The sequence below is a fragment of the Phascolarctos cinereus genome, unplaced genomic scaffold (assembly GCF_003287225.1).
Source record: "Phascolarctos cinereus isolate Bilbo 61053 unplaced genomic scaffold, phaCin_HiC Scaffold_2;HRSCAF=192, whole genome shotgun sequence".
Taxonomy (NCBI): domain Eukaryota; kingdom Metazoa; phylum Chordata; class Mammalia; order Diprotodontia; family Phascolarctidae; genus Phascolarctos; species Phascolarctos cinereus.
This window is the reverse complement of record NW_027555625.1, coordinates 261,674,999-261,698,870: the sequence shown is the minus strand read 5'-3', so window position 1 is coordinate 261,698,870 and position 23,872 is coordinate 261,674,999. Positions and strand designations below refer to the sequence as shown.

The 23,872-nt window shown below is 41.0% G+C and overlaps 1 protein-coding gene and 1 pseudogene across 6 annotated transcripts in view; both read right to left on the bottom strand.

Moving 5' to 3' along the window:
- VAV2 (vav guanine nucleotide exchange factor 2) overlaps window positions 1-23,872 on the bottom strand; it is a 456,873-nt gene that overhangs the window by 188,929 nt on the left and 244,072 nt on the right. For all 6 annotated transcript variants that reach the window (XM_078149967.1, XM_020981940.2, XM_078149968.1 and 3 more), the window contains exon 3: window positions 16,348-16,406. In XM_078149967.1, the coding sequence (XP_078006093.1) occupies window positions 16,348-16,406 (59 nt within the window). The remainder of the gene's footprint in view (window positions 1-16,347; window positions 16,407-23,872) is intronic.
- On the bottom strand, window positions 11,583-13,342 carry LOC144455622 (biogenesis of lysosome-related organelles complex 1 subunit 2 pseudogene; annotated as a pseudogene).

Genomic DNA, 23,872 nt, shown 5'->3' with positions numbered 1-23,872 from the left:
TGGATGGATCAATGACATGTGATATATGATCCTCTGAACCTCTTTTCCCCCATTTATAAAACAGATAATACTTCCTACTTTGTCTTACTCACTGCAATGTTGTAAAAATCAGATGAGAGTATGGTCACAAACAAGCTTCTATCCACATTAAGTGCTATATGACTATAAATTATGGTTACTAATTGTCATTGGAAGCAGCAACACTCTGAGCACAAGGTCAGCAAGCTGTCACATCCCAAATGAGAGCGACTAGCAAAGGCCTCACATGGCATCAGGAAGACATGTTGGTAGAGTGTGAAGGGTCAGAGCCAACGGGCCAATTTTTGCGTTCCAAAAGGAAGCCAGGATAGCATATCCCAGCATTCACAGGTGACCTCTCATGAACCCACCCAGCTAGGATTTTAATTTGCTCCAATTATTCCCCTCCTACTGCCAATATAAATTATGCCAATTCCATTATCGTAATGAAAGCAAAAACAGAAGTTAGCCCCCCTGGAGCTACTCCTCCATCAGACCTTCCCCCAAACAAAAACGAAACACACACAAAAATGAGGCAACAAGAAGCTTCATGTCACCTGGTACAGAGACAGAAGTAACGTTCCTTTTAGGATGGGCTCCTTAGCATCTTAATATTGCTATTGTTCATCTGAATCTGCTTTCTCTGCTGGACATTTCAATTATCTGAAATTAACTAACATACTTAGCATGTAATATTGTATATTATTATGTCGCTATGTCAAATCACTTCCCTACTAAACTGTGAGCTCTATTAGGGATCATCATGTCTAAACTTGGTACCTGGCTGTCCCCTAGCCCCATGCCAAGCCCAGCATAGTGTTCTACACATAGCAGGTAATTAGACTGTTTATAATAATAATAGTTAGTATGTATATAGCCCTTTAAAGTTAGCAAAATGGGGGAAGGGGGGAGGCGCAGCTAGGTCGTGGATAGAGCACTGGCCCTGGATTCAGAAGGACCTGAGTTCAAATCCGGCCTCAGACACATAACACTTACTAGCTGTATGACCCTGGGCAAGTCACTTAACCCCACTACCTAGTATAAACAAACAAACAAACAAATCAGATGTGGAAACTGAGGCAGGCAGAGAGGTTAAATGACTAAGGTTGGATTTGAACTCAGGTCTTTCTGGCTCCAGGTCCAAAGCTCTATCTGATGAGCCACCTACCTGACTCCATTTAATGAATGAATGAATGAATACATAAATGAATTAAAAAAAAGTTGCCACAATCTAGTATACCTGGAGATAAGCTTTTCTAGTTACTAATGTTTGTAAAGGGGCAGGGGTCAATTTAAAATACCAATGACAAAAATGTATCTATTTTCAGGTTCCTCCTGGTATCCTTTTGTATTCACATTTAAATATGGGTGCCTGATGTTCTGGGAATTAACTTTACTTCTGACTCACTAGAAGCTGGGAAGCAATTTGATTTTTCTATCCTGACCCCTATTCAGCTACTTCCTCCTTTCTGCTCCTGTCTGGGAATCAATCACCTGCCTTGCAGGATAGAATGAGACAAAAATGCCTCTCTAAGGCTAAGAGGAGCTATCCACTCTCAAAGCTTCCACAGAACTAGAGAACAGAAGCAGAGCAAGAACTTACAGATCACAGAATATCAACACTAGGACAGCCTTTTAGAACATAGACTAGCCAATCCAGAGGGAGCCTGGACACAGCGTCAGAGAAGAAAAGGGCAGTAGAGATCATCTAGTATAGCTCCCTCATTTTACAGATAGAGAAACTGAGGTGCAGAGAGATTAATTCACGTAACCAATGGCACAGAGCAAGATGATATAGAGCCGGGGGGCGGAGCCAAGATGGCAGAGTGAAAGCAGTGACTTGCTTGAACTGTCCTCCAAACTCCTCCAAATACTCATAAAAAATGTCTCTAAACAAATTCTGAAGCAGCAGAACCCACAAAAAGACAGACTGAAACAAGTTTCCAGCCCAAGACAACCTGGATGATTGATCAGAAAGGTGTATTGTGCCAGGCTGGGAGCACAGCACAGCACGGCGTGGGAGCACAGGCCACAGTGAACCTGGAGCAGGCCTCAGAGGACTGAATCTCGGGCAGCTGTGGAGGTTTCCAGACTCCTCAATCCACCAATGCCAAAGACAACTTAGAAGGTCAGTGGGAAAAGTCTATTTCTGTGGTGCTCAGAGAGGAAGGTGGGTTTCAGCTCCATTCCCCAAGAGCGTGACCCTGGGAGGGGCAGCTGCTTGCCGAGCTTCTGGCCCTCAGACTGAGGGGAATCCAGTGGCTGATCAGAGAAGGATTGCAGGGATCTCTTTGCCAGTGCAGAGGCAGGAATCTCTTGCTTTGCCTTTTGGATCTGGGTCACAGTTCTGGGCGGTGGTGGGTGAGGAGCGCTGGCATGGTGGAGATTGTAGTGGCTGTGAGAGAAACCCTCCTCACAGTTACAGGAGAGAAAGGAGTACTTGTGGTCACAGGCCAGGAAAGGAGTAAACACTTCGCTCCTTATCATACCACCTTGGAAGAACTGAAAATTTACAGGTCCCTACAAGTATCTCTGAAAACAGCTATACAAACCCCTGAAGCTTGGGACAGTACACTCTCCACAGTGGAAGCAGACTCTTACCTTACAAAGAGTTTAAAACTCAAGTAATTGGCTGGGATCATGAGCAAGCAGCAAAAAGAGTCAGACTATATTATCTTACTTTGGTGAAAAGAAGATCAAAATATACAACCAGAAGAAGACAACAAAGTCAAAGCTCCTACATCCAAAGCCTCCAAGAAAAATATGAATCAGTCCCAGGCCTTGGAAGAGCTCAAAAGGGATTTTGAGAAGCAAGTAAGGGAAGTAGAGGAAAAACTGGGAAGAGAAATGAGACGGATGCAAGAAAATCATGCTAAAGGAGACCCAAAAAAATACTGAAGAAAATAACACCTTAAAAAATAGCCTAACCCAAATGGCAAAAGAGGTCCAAAAAGCCAATGAGGAGAAAAATGCCCTAAAAAGAAAAATTGGCCAAATGGAAAAGGAAGTCCAAAAGATTACTGAAGAAAATACTTCCTTAAAAATTAGAATAGAGCAATTGGAAGATAGTGACTTTATGAGAAATCAAGACACTGTAAAACAAATCCAAAAGAATGAAAAATTAGAAAACAATGTGAAATATCTCATTGGAAAAACAACTGACCTGGAAAATAGATCCAGGAGAGAGAATTTAAAAATTATTGGACTATCTGAAAGCCATGATCAAAAAAAGAGCCTAGACATCATCTTTCAAGAAATTATCAAGGAAAACTGCCCTGATAATTAGAACCAGAGGGCAAAATAGAAATTGAAAGAATCCACAGATCTCCTCCTGAAAGAGATCCCCAAAGGAAAACTCCTAGGAATATGTAGCCAAATTCCAGAGTTCCCAGGTCAAGGAGAAAATATTACAAGCTGCCAGAAGGAAACAATTCAAGTACTGTGGAAACACAATCAGGATAACACAAGATTTAGCAGCTTCTACATTAAAGGACCACAGGGAGTGGAATATAATATTCTGGGGGGCAAAAGAGATAGGATTACAACCAAGAATCACCTACCCAGCAAAACTGAGTATAATCCTTCAGGGGAAAAAATGGTCATTCAGTGAAATAGAGGACTTTCAAGCATTCCTGATGAAAAGACCAGAGCTAAATAGAAAATTTGACTTTCAAATACAGGACTCCAGTGGAACATGAAGAGGTAAACAGGAAAGAGAAATCATAAGAGACTTACTAAGATTGAACTGTTTACATTCCTGCATGGGAAGATGATATGTATAACTCATGAGACTTCTGTCAGTATTAGGGTAGTTGAAGGAAAAAAAATTATGTGTATGTGTATATAGATAGATACAGGGCACAGGGTAAGTTGAAGATTAAAGGGTCATATCTGGAGAATAACATTAAGGGATGAGAGAAGATGATACTCGGAGAAGAAGAAAGGGAGAGGTAGAATGGGGTAAATTATCTCACAAAAAAAAAACAGAAAAGAAAAGTCTCTTACAGTGGAGGGAAACAGGGGAAGGTGAGAGGGAATGAGGGAATCTTATTCTCATAGGATTTGGCTTAAGGAGGGAATAACATACACATTCAATTGGGTATGGAAATCTGTCTTACCCTACAGGAAAATAGGGGGAGAAGGGGACAAGAGAGCAGGGTGATGATAGAGAGGAGGGCAGATTGGGAAAGGGGTAATCAGAAGCAAATACTTCTGAGGAGGGACAGGGTCAAAAGAAAGAATAGAATAAATGGGAGGGCAGGATAGGATTAAGGGAAATAGAGTTAGTTTTTCACAACATGTCTACTATGGAAGTGTTTTGCATAACTGCACATGTATAACCTATATTGAGTTGTTTGCCTTTTCAATGAGGGTGGGTAGGGAGGGAGAAGAGAGAAAATTTGAAACCTAAAGTTTTAAAAACATATGTTTTAAAAAAATGTTTTCACATGCTACTGGGAAATAAGAAATACAGGAGATGGGGTATAGAAGTCTATACTGACCTACAGGAAAATAGAAGGGGAAGGGGATAAGAGAAGGGTGGAGAGACAGAAGAGAGGACAGACTAGGGGAAGGGATATTCAGAATGCATGCCATCTTGGGGTGGGGGGAGGAGTGAGATGGGGTGAAAATTTGGAACTCAAAAACTTGTGGAAGTGAATGCTGAAAACTAAAAAAAAATAAATTTATATTAAAGAATGCAAAAAAAAAGATAACATAGAGCCAAAACTAGGACTCACTTAAAAAAAAATTTCCCCCCAATTACAGGTTAAAATAATTTTTAACATTTTAGAACTCAGCTTTCTAAACTTCGAAATACACTAATATGGGATACAGTCAAGGAGTAAAAAGGGCTTTGGATGTTAAACCAGAAGACATGAGTACAAGGTTCCGCGATTTATTTTCTGTGTGACCTTGGACAAATTCCTTCACTTCTCTGAACCTCAGTCTTCTCACCTGGAAAATGAAGTTAGTTCTACTTCAATCACTTACTTCTTAGGAGTGTTGCTGGAATCCATTGAGATAATATCTATAAAGCATTTAATTTAAACCAGAGCTCTTTTTGTTATTTTCAAGGGTTCTCATGTTTGTTTTTGTTTTTGTTTTTTTTTCCTCTCTAAGTCTTCTTTCCCCTGTTGAGCATTAAGTTCCCTGAGGAAAGAAGTTAGATATTCTGCTCCTTTGTATAAAAAGAAATAGGACAGCATAAACCCCCAAAGAGGTTTAGAGTTACAAGAGAGGCCCCTGTATACACCAAAATATTTAGAAAAGTACTTTCAGTGGTAACCAAGAACTCAAAACAAATAGACACCATCTCTTGAGGAAGAGTTGGGGCATATAAGGACTGCCTTACAAATGGTAACCATATGCAGAGAGAAGCATAGAAAGACTAATATGAACTAATACCAGATGAAATAAACCAAACCCAAAAAACAATGCATACAATGATCATGACAATGGAAACGGAAAGAAAAAAAGCAAAAACACCAACAATGATCTTAATTTTTGTTTTTACTGCTACTGTTGCTGGGGGCAGCTAGGTGGTGAGGTGGATAGAGTGCCAGGTCTGGAGTCAGAAAGACCCATCCTCCTGAGTTCAAATCTGGCTTTAGACACTTACTGATTGTGTGACTTTGGGCAGGTCACTTGGCCCTGTTTGCCTCAGTTTCTTCATTGGTAAAATGAACTGGAGAAAGAAATGGCAAACCACTCAGTATGTTTGCCAAGAAAACCCCAAATGGGGTCACAAAGAGTCAGACATGACTGAAACAACTAAACAACAACACTATGTGCCAGGTACTGACATATATTATCTCATTTGATCCTTACAACAACCCTAGGAGGGAAATGCTGTTGTTATTCCCATTTTACACATAAGGAAACTGAGGCAAACAGAGGTTAAGTAACTCGACCAGAGTCACACAGCTAGTAAGTGTCTGAGGCCAGATTTGAAATCAGGTCTTCTTGACTTCAGGCCCAGGGCTCTATCCACTGCACCACCTAGTTTCCTCCTAACCAAATGCTGTGAAATTATTATAACCCAGCTAGGCCCAACAAAGAGACAGGAAAGGACATTAACCCCTGAGTATTCCTGGAAGTGAGGATCAACCCAACTGGAACACTGCATACAAAATCTGAATTTTTTTGTTATGTTCATTAGTTTTACTGAACTTTTTTCTTTCTTTACAAAAATTATCAATAAAATTCTACATTTTTTTTAAAAAGAGGAAGAATCATATAATGGACAGAGGGCTGGACTTGTAGTCAGAAGACCTCAGCTTGAATCAGGGCTCCAACATGTATTAGCTGTGCGTCCGTGGGAAAGTAATTTGTATTCTCTGAGTCCAAATCTTCCCATTTTCAAGATAGGAATAATCTTCACAGCACTGTTATAATCCATGTGCTCTGAAAATCTGAAAACATTAGCAAATGTGAGGGAGTTTTTGTTATTTGGAATGCCTACAGCATCTGGCACAAGACCAGGCACACATTAATAATAATAAGTACTACTAATTGACATTTTTGAAAAAAAAATCTATCATTTGGACTCTGTTTCATTTTATTCTTCTCCTTTACTGTCATGTCATTTTTCACCTGTAGCTCTTATTAAAAGAATTCCAAGTTATTATTCACTTCAAATTGTTTCTCTGACCATTTCTTAACCAATAGGCAGAGGAAAAGGCTTCCCAGGTTTTTCCCTACCAACAAGACACACCCCGCCAGACACACACACACACACACACACACACACACACACAGACCACTTCTGAGGACCCCTTCTCTCTCTCTCTCTCTCTCTCTCTCTCTCTCTCTCTCTCTCTCTCTCTTTAACACACACACACACACACACACACACACACACACACACACACACACAGAGTGAGAGCTGGAAGGCACTTTGGAGATCCAATCCCATCACTGGAAATACGGGGAAACTAAAGTACCAAACAGTTAAAATGACAGTATTTGAGGCACTAAAAGCCATCATCCTCAACTTTGGGGGATCTCAGTAGGAATAGCGAATACCCGTTTTATCCTCCCATTATGGGGAGCTGGAGGCATAGGTCTCTACAGAAAGATTACTGGACAGCTGGGGGAAACCTTGGCATGAGTGGCACCTGAAATCTTCCCAGCTGGAAACCAATAGAAAGGAGTATTGCTCCTGAAAAGGGCCCCTCTCAAGCTCAGGAACTGAGTTGACCATCGGCAAATATTTTATTTCAATATAGAAAATGTTTATTAAGGACTTTAGGTGTGTGGAGCACTGTGCTAGGAGATACAAAGTCACAGTCCCTGAACCTCAAAGAAGCTTAACCTCTGATAATAAAGCACAAAATACCACCAGCAATATACTCCTTGAGAACAGTTGTTTCTTTCTTGTCTTTGTATTCCTAGTTGTTATTTGTCCTTCATTTTTTAAAGAGGATCAATGACATCACGGAGTGATGTCTTGCCCTGTGCATGAATTGGATTTCAAGGGAGGCAGAGCTGTACAGTCTTCAGCCTCATTCTCTCTTCCAGTATTTTCTCATTTAAACAATCTACTGGCAGCTCAAATGTTCCATTGGCACCCAGTAATGTAAAGAACTCAAGAGGAATGCTCAACACATTCCACAGATATCTCATGCAGGATTTTTACGAGGATGTAGAGTAGCTGTTGAACACGATGAGAAAGCATGGACAACCTGTTTCCCTTGAAGGGTGCCAATGGAACATTTGAGCTGCCATTATCAAATAAGAAAATGCTTCTAAAGCACTTAGCAGGGTCCTCTCTTTTGTTCTTCCCCCGCCCCCCCATCAGTATTTCCCCTTTCGTCACCTGATTGGCCCACCTTCTTCTCTACTCATATCTCTCTAATGACATTCCTTACCTGGCTTCCCTTCTGTAATTCTTAGTTGGTAATATGTTGTTGCCTACTTGCACCCACCATCTGCCTCTCTATTGCCCTTTGGGTGATCCTCAACTTTAATTCTCCAAGCACTAGGGGTGCTATGCCATAATTCACACCCACATGCCATCACTGGAAGAATATCTAGATACATTACAATAGAAGAATGACTTCCTTGAAGATGTACCATATAGGATATCATACCCTTACCTGCAGGTGCTCTGCCTAAGGGAATGTACCCTCAGAAGATATCTTGGAGTTTAGGAGCTGGATTTTTTTCTTAAGAACCATGTCTTAAGTCTAAATCACTCTGGCTTTCATGGATTGGCCAAAAATAAGTCCCAGGCTAAGACTCACTTGGTCATTGTTTGGGCCCTGATTGACTTAGAGTGAATGTAAATAGCTATTATATCTATTTTGGCCAGAAACCCTGAGGGTCTCCTCCTCCCATATTGATTCTCTCCATCATTTCTTACCTAGCCTTAATCACTGGATGGGGGTTGCCTTGGTCAAACTGAGACCTGTTAAAGACCTTAGCTTAAAAAGGCCAAGGTCCCCTCCCACCCCGCATCCAGGGCCATCTCCAGTTGCCCTGATTGACATCTGGCCACTGGACCCAAATGGCTCTGGAGCAGAAAGTGAGGCTGGTGACCTCACCCAGCCCTCCCTCACTTAAATCCAATTCACTTGCATGTCCTGGCATCACCTCCCTGATGTCACGGTCCTCTTCGAGAACAAAGAACAAATAACAACCAAGGAGGCAACTCAGGTCCCCTTCCCTGTAGAATTTAAGATCCTTGAAGGCAGAGACTTTCATTTTTATCTTTGTATCTCCAGAATCCAATATAGTGCCTGACCAGTAAGAGATGTTTAATAAATACTTACTGACTGATTCCCTAAGCTGGACCGACCTAAAAGAATCCTGGCCAGCCTGAAGATTTTAGTGCCATAGCCTCTTCCCTTGCCCCCGAAAGGACTTTTAGATCTTTAAATAGGAGTAAGATTGACTTAGGGATGAGCATCATCTCCCAGGGGTCCAGCAAACAGTCTAGGATGAGAGGCAAGCCTTGTGTTAGTAACATGGGCACATGTCTATTTGAAAAAATGCATAGCAAACCACACTTGCCTTCCTTCCCACCAGAAAATCCAGTGCTGAAATCTTAACCCCACAACACCTCCCCTCCCTCCCAAGGAATGTACCAGATGTAGCTGGAGACAAGTGCACAGGCAAATCTGAGCCCCAGGACAGGCAAAACAATCCATTATCTGGGCTCTTTCCTTCATCCCTTTTGGAAAATTGCTCTTGGAAATAACCCTGTCACTTCTGCATAACTGTTTTGATAGATAACTGAATTACCCTGTGAAAGAGGCCAAAGTTGACATGTCTAGAAAGTAGCTACCAGACAGTCCAGGAATACTGCTGGCAGTAATAAAGCACGAACATCATCTGCTCTTCGTCTCTTATTTTTGGGTGAGGTGTGCCCAACACCAATGTCCTCTTCCATGACAAGTAAAATATATCCCGTTGATTCACACTTAGCCTTTTATATCAGGACACTTAAACTGGACCCTGAAGGGCCTGGCCGGTTCTTGACATAAAAAACTAGACTTAGCCACATTGCTATTTCTAGTCTGTTCAAGGCCATAAGACTCAAAGAAGAGGATTTTTCCCCAAACAAAGCCCTATCTATATATATAGAGGAGGTGAGTCAAGACTCTCTAAAGCCCTTCCTTCCAACCCCACAGACTGCCCCACTGGACCCCAGGCAGTATTTTTAGATTAAGCTGCCAATTCATCAGCCATTGGGATGCATAATGAGGCTCTTATGGTAAATCATCTCATTATGCAAAGTGCAGGGGTTGTTAAAATGATCATTTTTAAAGTGGGGTGAGGGAGGGAGGGGCAGTGCATCAGAAGTAGAGACGGGATCTCTGGAGGTTTCCTGGCTGAAAGATGGAAAGAAGGCTGGAGGTCAAAGGACTTTGGTTCCAATGTCAACTTTGCCACTTGTTACCCTGAGCAAATGACAACCTCTTTGGGTCTCGATTTCCTCATGTGTGAAGTCAAGGAACTGAACTATGGGGGTGGGGGAGGCTTTAAAGTCTCTCCCAGTCCTAAATCTAATGATCTTATGAAAAGGAAGATGAGGCACAGATCCCAGGATTTCCGGCTCAGTTTGAAAGGGAGGCCAAGCTAAAAATGTCTCCTAATTAATGCCATTAGGAGCTGGTCTCAGACAAAGAGCTTAGTTAGTGGTTTTTGAATGCATTCTTGACAGACACCAGATTTTTTAAATTACCCAGAAAAATTCTCACACTCTGTTGTGAAAGCACGAGAAAATTGTCCAACCCTACTTATTAAGGCTGGCTCGCCCGTGTACTGTGCTTGATGCTGTGCTTGGAGAAGGTTACTCCCATAAGATAGAGTAGAGAGGACCCTAAAGGCAGTGAGACTGGGTTCTAGTCTTGGCCCCATAACCACTGACAAGTCATGTCAACCTCATCAGCAAAATGAGAATAATAATAGCAGCTGCCTCCACAGGCATAGTGAGAATCAAGAGAAGACAGGGACTTTTGCAAACCTGAAAGCACTGTGCTGTTTGTCAACCAATGGTGGTAGTGGTGCTGGTGGTCGTGGTGCTGGTGGTCGTGGTGCTGGTGGTGGTAGTTCTGCTGTGAACTAGCTATGAGATCATGGGGCCAGTCACTTCCCACCAGGACTGTGGGTACTGGAGCAAGCTCTAATTGACTTGTAAAATTGTACTGCTAAATTTTTGGTGTGAGCATTTACAACCCAGGAATAGCAGAGTCTGCAAAACAGGGCTTGACTTATTGTTTTGTTGATTGTCTAGACAAGAGGTTCCCAAACTTAACTGGCCTGTCACTCTCCTTCTCAAAAAAAAAAAAACCACATTACTCAGCACCCCCTGGAAATCTACTTTCTTTAATCCTTGAACAGTTTTTTAAAAATTTGCATCATTTAAAAAATATGTATATATTTTTATATTTTTAATTTATTATATTTAATATATTATATATATAATTTAATATATATTTTTTAAAACATGATGAATCTTAAGTTTCATAATTTATTGTAAATTTGTGGGGGTTTTCCTGCATTGAAATTTTGATGACGCAATATTGTATTGTTTAACCACATAGTATTGGCATGTAACTGTATAGTATCATATTGTAAACAAGTCATTATATACACATATTCCTGCCAATATATGCTAGACTTCCTGACAATGCATGACACTCTCACCTGCCAAGGTTAAGACCTTGTTAAGGCCTGTCGGGGGACTTGACCACTGGTCAGTTATAACTTGAATTATGTGTTTTTATTTGTAGAATAATGCAATCACTATGACTTTAACTTTGTTATACAACAGATGAAACATGTACAAACGGTTTTTCAAAATTTCCTTATCTTCTCTTCTTTCCTTATGTTTCCACCACCCCCTTATTTTTATTCAAGGCCTCTCCCAATTTCACCCAAGGATACTACTGCCCTCCAGATTGTTCCAGTGCCCGCCCCCTCAGGGGGGTGGTATCACCCACTTTGGGAACCTATAGACTTAAGAAAGTGTTAATAATGCAGTTTACACTTTAAAATACATGTACATTTCTTTTAAGGAGAGCCAGGTTGTTAAACATTTGCCAGCAAACCCCTATAATGCTCTATAAACATTGCTTTAGCTCAAGAGTGTAGTAGAAGGCTCAGAAAACGAAGTCATAATTAGACTGGAGGCCTGGGGACTATAGGCTAACAACAACACCAATATCCATAATCTCATTTGAGCTTCACATCTCACACACACCCACACACACCCACACACACACACACACACAGCCCCACTCCTGTTGACAGAGTCAAGTCTAGAACTCAAGTCACAGAACCTCAGCTTTGGAATGGCCATTAGAGACATCATCTGTTCTAATCCCTACCAGGCCAATCTACATGACTGGCCATCTATGGTTCACTTGTACGCCTCCAGTTATTGGGAATACCCACCATTACCTCTAGAGGCATTCTATTTTTGAATAACTCAAATTATTAGTAAGTTTTCTCTTCAATGGAGTGTCAATTAGCTTCTCTGTGATTTGTACCTAGTCCTCTTAAGTTGTGTCATTTGAGGCCAAGGAAGATAAATCAAATCTATCTAATCCATACGACAATCCTTCAAACACTCAAGCAAATCTTGCCTTCACTAAATCTTCTCTTCTCCATTAGCTTCTCTGTGATTTGTACCTAGTCCTCTTAAGTTGTGTCATTTGAGGCCAAGGAAGATAAATCAAATCTATCTAATCCATACGACAATCCTTCAAACACTCAAGCAAATCTTGCCTTCACTAAATCTTCTCTTCTCCAACCTGAACACTGAGTTTCTTCAACTGATCCTTGTATGGCACAGTTCTTCATGAACCTGGTTGTCTTCCTCTGAACACTTTCTATCTTGTCAGTGTTCTGCCAAAAATGTGGCACTAATCACAATAAATAATAGCTGAAAATTATATACATGTTAATGTTTGAAAAACACTTTATATATAGTACCTCACTTGATGCTCAGCATAATTCCACAAGGTACATAACAACAAATTTTGTGATACCCATTTTTGTTGTGGTTCAGTCTTTTCTCTCATTTCTGACTCTTCCTGATCCCATTTGGAGTCGGTTTTTTTTCGAGGGTCATAAATCGGCATTTATTATTTAAGTTGAGGAACAGGGTGGGGGGAGGCCTAAGGAAGAGGGAAGAAGGGAGGAGGCAGGGAGATGAGAGCCTCTCCTCTGTGTCTGCTCCAGACCGGGTTGATCTTGATCTCTGAGCCTTGGCCCAGGGCACACAATGAAGCACACGATGAGATGAGGTTCCAGGGGCTACAGGTTGAGGAAACCTCAAGGGGTGGTCCAAGTTAAACATCCAACCAGAGGTGAGGGCTGGGATTCTCCTTGGATCAGCAGCACCGCTTCCTTTTAGAAACGGAAGCATAGTGATAAGTTCCATCGCACTTATTTCAGCTCTTAGGAAACATTCTTGTAAAGTCTTTGTGCCAATGAATGTTTTCATCGCCTCTCTAACTTCTTGTACTTTGCTTCCAGTTTCTTTGAATATACATCCAACTTGTAAGCTGCCAGCTCCAGAGCTGCTACTTGCTCCTCAATTAAAGTGATCTGATCCAGATAAGGCTGAAGTGCTGCATATTTCTGGTTTAAGTCCTTTAGGTTTCTACCTATGTTTACTGCAATATCTTTCATTTCCAGTCAGTTTGTTCATATTTTCCAGAAGTTTATAGTCTTCACTGGTGGCTGTCAGCTCATCGGTTAGGTATGTGGCCATTTTGGAGAACATATCCTGGCACAGTCCTGTGATGTCCCCCTCGGCGGGCTCCCTGGCCTCCTTGGCCGTGTCCACCAAGGCATCATCTAGGCCGGGGAAGGGAAGAAGAAGAAAGGATGGAGATGGGGGAGGGGAGGAGAAGGGAAGGAGGAAGGAAGGGGAAAGGAAGGGATAGAAGGGGAGAAAAAGGCCATTTGGAGTTTTCTTGGCAAAGATACTGGAGTGATTTGCCATTTCCTTCTCTAGCTCATTTTAGAGAAGAGGAAATGAGGCAAACAGGGTTAAATGACTTGTCCAGGAAGTGTCTGAGGCCAGACTTGAACTTAGCTCTTTCTGACTCCAGGCCTGGTACTCTATCCACTTCTTCACGTAGCGGCCCCATGCCCATTTTATAGATAAGGAAACTAAGGCACACAGCACCATGTGTCCATACTCACACAGCTCTCAATGTGGGATTTAGAACCAGGTCTTCTTGACTTCAGATCCATCATCCCATGACCCATGCCACACTCTCAGAAATGAACTCAACATTCTAGAAGTGGTCAGGCTAAAAAAATGTTCTCAGTACTATCACCTTCCAGTATCAGTCACTATGCCTCTCTTAAAGTAGCCTAAGATTTCACTGGCTTTCTTGGCTTCCATGTCACAGAATTGACTCACATTCCACCCCTAGGTATTTTTGAGACTGTTCTCTGGTCATACCTCCCCCATCTTGTATTTGTGAAGTTAAATATTTTAACCCAAGACTTTACATTTATCCCTATTGTAGTTCCTATTACATTTCATTTATTAGATCCTTCCCAACATTATTCCTTGTTCAGACCCTTTTAGATCCTGGTTCAGACATCCAACAAGGCAGCTGTTAACCCAACTTTTGTACTATCTACAAATCTTACAAATGTCATCTATATCTTTATCCAAGTCATTGATTGAAAATGTTGAAACATGACAGGAGCAAACACAGACCCTGGGGCACTCTACTGATGATCTTTCTCTACAGTGACACTGAGCCATTAATGACTACTCTTAAAGTCTGCACCCATTCAACCAATGCAGAATCTACCTAACTGGCCTACTGCCTGGGCCAATACTCTCCACTGTATCTACAGCAAGAGTGCCAGAGTCTTTCTCAGATTCTCTCTTCTAAGTCCTAGCCAAACTATACCTCATACAGCAGCCCTAGATGTAACACTCTGGCAGACCTGTCAAAAAAAAAAAAAGCAATTACATTGGTCTGACATAACCTGTTCTTGATGAGGACATACTGGTGAGTTGTGAGCTTTTCTTTCTTTTCTAGGTGTTCATCAATCACAACTTTAATTACATGTTCTAGAATTTTGCCACAAATCAAAGTCAAGTTCAATGGACTTCTAATTTTAAAGCCAATTTGCTATGTATACTATACACGTGCACATGTACAATATAGTAACTCTTTCAACACATGAAAGAGTGGGTGGCTCTCTCAACACACCCTGCCACACAGGTACACTCCAAAATAGTTCCTTTTTATGCTTTCTGGCTCAAAAAGGACCTTGTTTAAAACCATCTGCACTGGACACAAAACCACTTTCCTGTCCTATATTCTAAGCACATGCTGAAGACTGCCATTCAGGGCACTCTCATCGTTGATCGGCGTCTGGCACAAATACCTCACTACCCACTCACATTTTGGTTCTATTCTTGTTCAATTCCTTATTTAGCTCATTAAGTTTCAAATGGATCTGTATCAGTGTGTCTCTCAGTCCCTAAGTTCTCAAAACACAAATTCTGGACCACATGCAATGGTATGTGGTAAATGTTTAACAACTGGCTGACAGGGATGGGGGGGGATGGGGCTGGGGAAGAGGTGGAAGTAGTCATGACATACTTTTAAGTTTAATCTGCATTACTAATATTTTCTTCATTGCTTTCATAAGACCAGGCAATCAGAAAAAAAAGAAGTCCTAATAGATTGCCCATTTCTGAGGTGCAAATGTTCACACTAAAAATTTAACAATCTGCTCTCACAATCCAGCCTGACTTGGCTCCAACACACCCCTGACTACATCCTTCTAAAAATTCAGATGCTGAGGGGCCTCTGGGTGGGGAGATGGATAGAGCTCTGGCCTTGGAGTGAGGAGGATCTGAGTTCAAATCTGGCCTGACACTTGACACTTACTAGCTGTGTGACCCTGCGCAAGTCACTTAACTTTGATTGCCTCACCAAAAAATAAATGGATAAATAAACAAACAAATAAATAAATAAATGTTCAGATGGCTTCTCTCCTCCTTTTCCCCTTATCCCTGCCCTTCTATCTGTCCTTCCTTCTTCCTTCCTTCCCTCTCTCTCCACATATATTTACACACTATACATACACGTATATATACACACAATGTACATACAAATATGAAATAACTATAAATTTATGTATGTGTATACATGCATCCAATCTTTAATTTAGAGTAGGATGGGATCCTACAAGGCCATCTAGCCCAAGCACCTCATTTTACAGATGAAGAAACCAAGACTCAGAAAGATTATGTGACTTGTCCAGAATCACACAACCACTAAATATCAGGCGTGAGGTTTGAACCCAGGTCTTCCTGGCTCCAAGTCCAGCATCCTGTTCACAGTGTTACACTGTCTCTGTTCCAGCCTACCCCTTGGAGGTTCAGTTAGAAGGCCATCAAAATCCTAATAAGATCAGGTCCTTTCATCTGCCCCCTGATAGCTACAAATGTGGAGGTTACTTAATTCACACCAAAACCTTCCTGATCTTTCCATTGCATTTATGTAGGCAATGATCTGTGAAAGGATTAATTGGCTGATCTCATTACCTAAATCGAAAAAGATTTTGCAGTCATAAGAAACATGCTTGCAAGATTTCCCTAGTGTGAATTGAAGGTTAGTGTTATTTTTTTTCTTCATCTTCTCCACTCTTTTTGAGCTGAAGTCAAAAGGTAATTCTAAGACACATTGAAAATGTGCGGAAAAAGGACCAGGCTATAAGATGTTTGCTTAAAATTCCAATGTCTGTGACAAGCTGGGCCAGCAGCAGACAGTGATAAGCACATACACACACATACAGCTTTATCACTTATTGAGCACAGCAAAAACTTACCTAATTCCTTTGTTCTGTGCAATACTGTGCAGAGAGAGTCTAGACACTGCAGAGATGACCTGAGGGGAAGGCAAAAGAGATGCTTTTGTAATTTGCCAAGAAATAGAAAAATAACAATAGAATATTTTGTGGATGTACAAAACTGTTGGCTTGGCACATTTTATCTGGATTTTTTTAAATATAGAAACACAATGATGACCAAACTAACAAATTAATTTGCAGGTCTGATCTTCAGGATAAGACATAAGCTTTGACATTTCAAACCAATGCCTGGTTCAGAAAAATTTTCAAGGTATAGAAGACAGCATGTCAAGACAATGATATAATGATACACTAGGTCAGTTACCTTCATGACCTTGTGCCATTCAAGAAACATAAATCCAAACACAAAATGGACTTTCTAAAATGAGAGTGGCTGGAAGACTATTCCCCTCTCTCCTACCTTTCCCCAACCCTAATCTCTACTTAATTAGATATAGGCATCACTTTTCTCTACAATATTCCAAGTGCCATACACATAGTCCCTTACATTTCTTTGAAAGAGTATGATGGAAGAGTGAGGAGAAGACACCAGAAATTATGGGGAAAATGAGTCATAGAGAGAATATGTAATTTACAAGGTCCCACACAGTACTTATTTGCTTTCTACGGTTAGATAATCCATGCTATTGTGTCTGTAACCTGGAGGTATGTAGTGTATTGGATGAGACCAAATGTACATTTTTGGCTCCAAAAATCAAGTGGTTTTCAATGAACAAATGAACAAAGGATATGAGTAAATGGTTCCCAGAAAAATTGCAAACTATTAATGACTTGAAAGATTGCTCAAAATCACAAACAATAAAGCATAAACCAAAGCAACTTCAAGGTTCTTTCTGCATGTAGAAAACTGGCAAAGATGACAAAAGATGGAAATAATCAATGCCAGAGAGGCTTCAATAAAACAAGCACACTATCACACTCTTGGTATATACACTGTTAAATTGGTCCAACCATTCTGGAAAATAATATGAAATTATGTAAAAGAAAAAAAACAGCCCATCATCTTTAATCCAAAGAGGCTACTCCTAGGTGTATACTGAAAACAGTTGAAAAACACTGACATATTAAAATATTACATAACATATTTGCAAAAAGTGCTTAGCAGAGCGTCTGGACATAGTAGGCATTACATAAATGCTCATTCCCTCTCCCCCTCAAATGAGATGATGAGCACTTTGCAAATCTTGAAGTCCTGTAGAAATGTTAGTCATTAAAAGGTGGTGCAATGGATACAGTGCTGAGAGAAATGGTTATTTAATAACCAAATATTGGGGATATCCAGGATTTTTTCCCTTCCTCATTTGAAAATTAGGTCAAATCTTGGTTCTCTGAAGATAGAGGATAAGACAAAATCTTGGAGTTGTTTAATTCTGGCTCATCTTGTTCCACTTAGCCATATATGAGCAGAGGTGGAGCCCCCCCTTGTGTCTAGACGGCCCTAGGCAGGGTAGTCTAGATAAGAGATAAGTCTCTTTGTCCAAGACTGAGTCAAGTTCCTTAGCCCCTCATTAGAAAAAACCCACCTCTCCTTACAATATTCACTCTTCTCATCAATTGTTACCCAATCAGAATTGATTGCCACCCTCAGAAACACCCACTCTCCCAAGGGCATACAAGTGCTGAGTGGATTCCATGGCATTGACCCCTTTTATTAATTATTTTGAACATGGCATTCCAATGGCATTTGAGAGTCCCATTGACACCTTTTATTAATTATTTTGAGTATGATTAATAAAATGATTAATTACCCAGAAACTGTTTCTCAAACTTTTTATACATCACATTATAAAACATTACATATACTGTCCCCAGCTCAAAACATCAAGCGGAAAGAAAAGAAAACAATCATTTTATGAAAGAGTTTTGACTCTAAGGTCTCTCCCCAGCTCTATATCCTATGATTCTCTCATAATTGCTAGAGCAGGAAGATTAAATCTGACCCCTACTATGGGTAACAATGGTATAGCTTAGAGATAATTTATCTCCCAGTTGCCATAATACACTCACTCAAAGAATGTCAGAGCAGAACAAGAACATAGAATACAGACACAAAAGAGCTGGGAGATACACTGGAAATCATTTATTCCAAACCCATTATCTGACTTATAAAGATGGTGACTGGGGGAATGGGAGGTGGGGAGGACTGTATATTTTTTGAATCAATCTAACAACAAGATTCTATTGTTGGAATCTTCTCTATTTCCTTAGATATGAGTCAATAATTTTACCATGGAGATGGCCTAACCTTAGGTCCTAACACTTATTTAATGTACTTGTGAGCAATTAAGGGTAGCATTTATTTAGAACTGCTCTTGGCTTTGAGTATCTCCAGATATTTGATAGATATGTTTTGAACAATGGAAGAAACCATCCTGTATCTGTTCTCATGTCAGTTTTAAAGATGTCATGTAGGAGGCACAAAGACTGAGCTTTAAAAAAAAAAAACCCATGTTCTACCTTCTATCCTGCCCAGGAGGAAAATTCTCCATCAATCCATTGGGATACTCAGCTGTCATGACTTGCTCCAACATATAAACCTGATCCCAGAGCTCCTAGATGCTGGGCTAAGTTTCCATTTGGCTATGTGAACTGTCACTTACAGTTTGTAAAGAGGTCAGTGGTGAGTACGTGCTATTAAGCAAAGGCTGATGCTTAAATGGGGTTAAATTTACCAAACAGGAAGAAAAACCATCCTCTGACCTTAGGCAGCAGAGGCCAGAGGCTTGCCAGCTGCTTCTGCTCTGTGTTGGCCTGGCTTTGAGATGTGACAAGCAAAGAAATGTGTGCTTTCCAAGAGTGACCCCTCAACTGCCTCACTCTGCTGACTCTTATGTCATGGGGTGGAATGAGGGGCAATGTCCCCAAAGAGAACCAGACACTCCATATAGCACCAAAAAACTGCCCCAGTCCCAGATAACAAAGCCCAAGAAAGTTAATACTTATAAAGGAAATAAAAGTATGCAGTCAAAGGCCATCATGTCAGATCAACTCAAGCCACTGGAATGGGAAAACTCATGACATCCCATCCCAAGTACAGCCTGAGGACTCATCTGTGGCTCTGCTAAATAAGGCCTAAGACATTCTCCCCAGCTCAAGGATAAAGACTCAGAAATGCAAAACCTTTCCTCATCTAACACCTTTCCCCAAATAAACGAATGGTAAATTTGGACATTTTATTTCTTTCACTTAGCTGCTTCCTTTGGGTGGTGCCACCTATTCTGAAGGAGTTGAAGAAATTCACATTTTATGGAAGAAAAAACTGGATCCTTTGGACTCAACAATTCCAAGCGGGGAAGGAGAAAAAGAAGGAAGGAAGGAAGGAAGGAAGGAAGGAAGGAAGGAAGGAAGGAAGGAAGGAAGGAAGGAAGGAAGGAAGGAAGGAAGGAAGGAAGGAAGGAAGGAAGGAAGGAGAGAGGGAGGGAGGGAGGGAGGGAAGGAATCTATTAAATGCCTACTATGTGCGAAGAACTATGCTAAGCACTTTATACATATTGTTTCATTTGATCTTCACAATAACTTTATGAGGTAGCTGCTTTTTTTATCCTCATTTCAGAGATGAGGAAAATGAGGCAAACAGAGGTTAAGGAATTTGCCCTGGGTCATATATCTAGTAAGTATCTGAGAGATTTGAACTCAGGTCTTCTGTACCACCTAACAGAATAGGGGTTAAAAAAAAAAGACAGTCTTTGGGTGATGATGATTACAATGACTATGATGACAACAACTCCCTTGTATACATTCGGCACTTGATAAATGTTTACTAACTGACAAATGCTTTAAGACTTGTGAATCACTTTACATGTTACTTCATCTGATCTTTACAACAATTATAATGAGGATTAGATGCCATTATTATCCCCATTTTACAAATTAGGAAACTGAGGCTGATAAAGTCATGAAGCTAGTTGTGTCCAACACAGAATTTAAATTCAGATCCTTCTGGTTCCAAATCTAGTACTCTAGCCACAATGCCTCCTGGCTGCCTGGGCTCAGAGGCAAGAGAAGACTTAGATCCAATTAATAGAGAAATAAAGAACAACAGGCAATAAAGTGTCAAGAAGAATGATCACAGACACTTAAAATTCAACAAATATTAAATGCCCACCATTTAATGCTAAGGGTAAGAGATGCCAAGTGTCTGCTTTCATGTAGTTATAAGTTATGGTCTACTGGAAATGACACATACACAAAGACTATTTGATGTTCTTTGAAAATAACATTCATCTTCTGCCTTGGTGCCTTCCCACTGACTGCCCTGCCCCTACCTGCACCCCCACGTCTGGAATGCTTGCTCTCCTTACCTCCACCTCTTAGAATCCCCTTTAAAACTCAGTTCATATCCCACCTTCTATAAGGAGCCTTTCTCATTCTCCTCGATCCTGGCAATGGTTAGCACCTTTTCCTCCAAGATTATTCCTTTAAGATCCTCTTCCATCTATTCTGCCTGTGTCTTCTCTGTACTTATTTATTTATATGTCGTCTCATTCACTCAGATGTAAGGTCATTGAAGGAAGGGACTATTTTTTCTTGGTTTCTCCTCAGCACTTAGTGCCTGGCACAGAGTAAGCACTTAATAAACGCTTGTTGATTGATGGATTAAACTCTGATATACAACAGTTCACAATAGATGCATTAGAGAGGAAGTGAGAGGGAGGGCCATTACCAAAAAGGAGAATTAGGGAAGGTTTCATGTAGCAAGTACCATTTGAGTCATTCATTAAAGGGTGGCTAGATAATCAACAGGTAAAGAGGGGTGGGGAATTAGACATTCGAGGCACAGGGAATAAGAACATGAACAAAGGCACAGAGATTTGATGGAGTATTTGGCACAGACAGTAGACAAACTGATTAGAGAAAAAAATGTTTGGGGGTTATAAATGTGAGAGAAAGCTACAAAGGTAGGCAGATAACTCAGGACTTTGAATGCCAGGCAAAAGAGTAAACATCTGATTTAGGAGGTAATTGAAAAATTTTGATCGGAGGAATGACATGACTAGATCTGTGTATTCAAAAACTTATTCTGGCCGTGATATGAAAGACAGAAAGGGAAGAAGACCTGTATTACCAAGGTCCAGGTGGGTAATAACGTTACTTGGCGGTACAAATAGAGTTGAGGAAATGGAGGGGGGAGAAGTTGAAGAGGGGGAATCAATAAGACTTGGCAACTGATTAGATAGGACTAGTGAAGGAAGAGGCAGAAAGAACTTCAAAGTTACAAACATGGGTGAACATGGATGTCAACAGAGAGACAGGGGGAAATCAGAAAAAAGGGCAAGTTTAGGGAGAAAAATATAATAAGTCAAATGTTGGACACGTAGAAGTTGAGGTATAATGGGACAGGCTAAGTGGTATAGTACAAGGGTGTCAAATTCAAATAGAAACAGATCCCTGTAGGCAGCAAACAGACTTAGAAAACTACAGATTAACATTATCTATATTGTTATCTATTTTGTTAAATGCTTCCCAGATGCACTGGGTTTGACACCTCTGGTGTAGGAAACCAAGAAGTAAGCTCCAATCTGGCCTCAAGCACTTGCTAGGTAGGAGAGTGATCTTACAGCAATTCACTTAATCTCAGCCTGCCTAGGTTTCTTTAGGATGGAGATAATAATAGCACCTAGCTCTCAGAGTAGTTGGCAGAAGAAAATGTGACTAATGGCAAACCACTGCTATCATTATCATCCAGTAACCTAAGGGCAACGTGGGATGAAGTGACTGAAGGCTTCCCAGACAACCTGGGGATTCAGATATGTCCTGAACCAGGGGTAGGATTTAGATTTAAAAGGAGAGTGGAAAGATATACCAAGTAAGAGGAACAGCAGGAGCAAGGAGAGGAGTCCCACTAAATCACCTCATAGATAAGAGAGATTTGCAGGTATCCAGTATTCCATCACCAGACCCTTATCTTCTGCTGTTGATAGGAACACCCTCTCCAGGATGGACAAGATACTTTTGATTTCAAGCACTGGGTTCAGGTTGTTCAGGCAATTTTTTCAGCTGTGTCAAATCTTCACAACTCCATTTGGGGTTTTCTTGGTAAAGATATTGGAGTATTTTGCCATTTCCTACTCCAGCTCATTTTAAAGATGAGGAAATGGAGGCAAATAGGGTTAAATGACTTGCCCAGGGTTGTACAGCTAGAAAGTGTCTAAGGCCAGATTTGAACTCCAGAAGATGAGTCTTCCTGACTCTATCCAATGCACCACCTAGCTGCCCATAGATATTTTTAGTTTTTGGTAGTCAGTATATACTTCATGTTTAAGGTAGATTTGAATTATCTATAAGGTAAAGTAGAAATGTTGCCATCAGCCTCCACCCACTTTCAAATCACCTTCCACTGTATCCACCATGCCACCTAGCTGTCCTTGGATTCAGAAGACCAAGGTTTAAATCTCACCTTTGTCACCACCTATGGGATTTGGAGATGGAAAGACACAAATTTAAATCTTGCTTAAGCAAGTCATTTAATCTCTCTGTTTCCTCATCTATAAAATGAGGGCTTTTAAAACCCCTTCAAGCTGTAATTCTGCGATGCTATGATGCCACACGTCATCCAAAGACCTCCACCTCACTGGCCAGTGAGAGGGAGGAGATTCGCCAGAGCTCCCCAAAGGGGAATTTGTTACACTTGGAGAAATAGGGCAGCCAAATCTTGGCAAGTATGCACAGGTCCCTGCTGAGACCACTGCCAGACACTGGCTTGTGTTGCTAGGTCACCTTCTCTCTCAGCCGGAAAGATGGAGACACTTGACTGCCCTATTTACTGCTCCCTCCCCAACCTGACTTGAATTGTCCCTGACAGAAACAGGATACTGTCAGAAAGTTATTCATTGCTCAAGCCCAACCTGACCCGACAAGAAGGAAAAGGGAGAAATTGAAGCATGAAATTTTCCATCCTGGTGCACCATTGCCAGAAGCCTGTGCATTCGTGGCTTCTGCTAAGACCTCAGGACCCTGAATCAAGACTCCCAAGATGACAAGTTTTCAGAGGGCTGTCATAAGGAAGAGGAATTACATTGTTATGCTCTGCCCCAGAGGAAAGAGCATGAAGCAATAGGAGGAAATAAGAAGGAGGCAGGTTTGAGGTCAATATGAAGAACTTGGTGGAAATTAAAGTTGCCCAAGGTCAAATGGACTGCCTCTTAGAAGAGCAAGATCCCCCTGCCTGAGAGCCTTTCATTGAAAGTTGGGTAACTACTTATTAGGCGCATCAGGTACAGATGAAGCTAGATGACATGTGAGGTCCTTGAAAATCTTAGAGTCTGTGAATAATACCCTCTGGCTGCTCCCTGGAGTGTCAGAAACCTCCCTGATCTCTTTAGAAGCTCCAGGCCTCCAGTTACAAGTTTACGGTAAGGTCTGAAGAAAGAATGATCCAAACCTCAAATGAGGCATGGGTCTACCTCATTGAAACAAGCCCAACACACAAAAGGGCGAATTGGAACAGGAAAAGTGCACGATGATTTTTCATTTTATGAAGGAT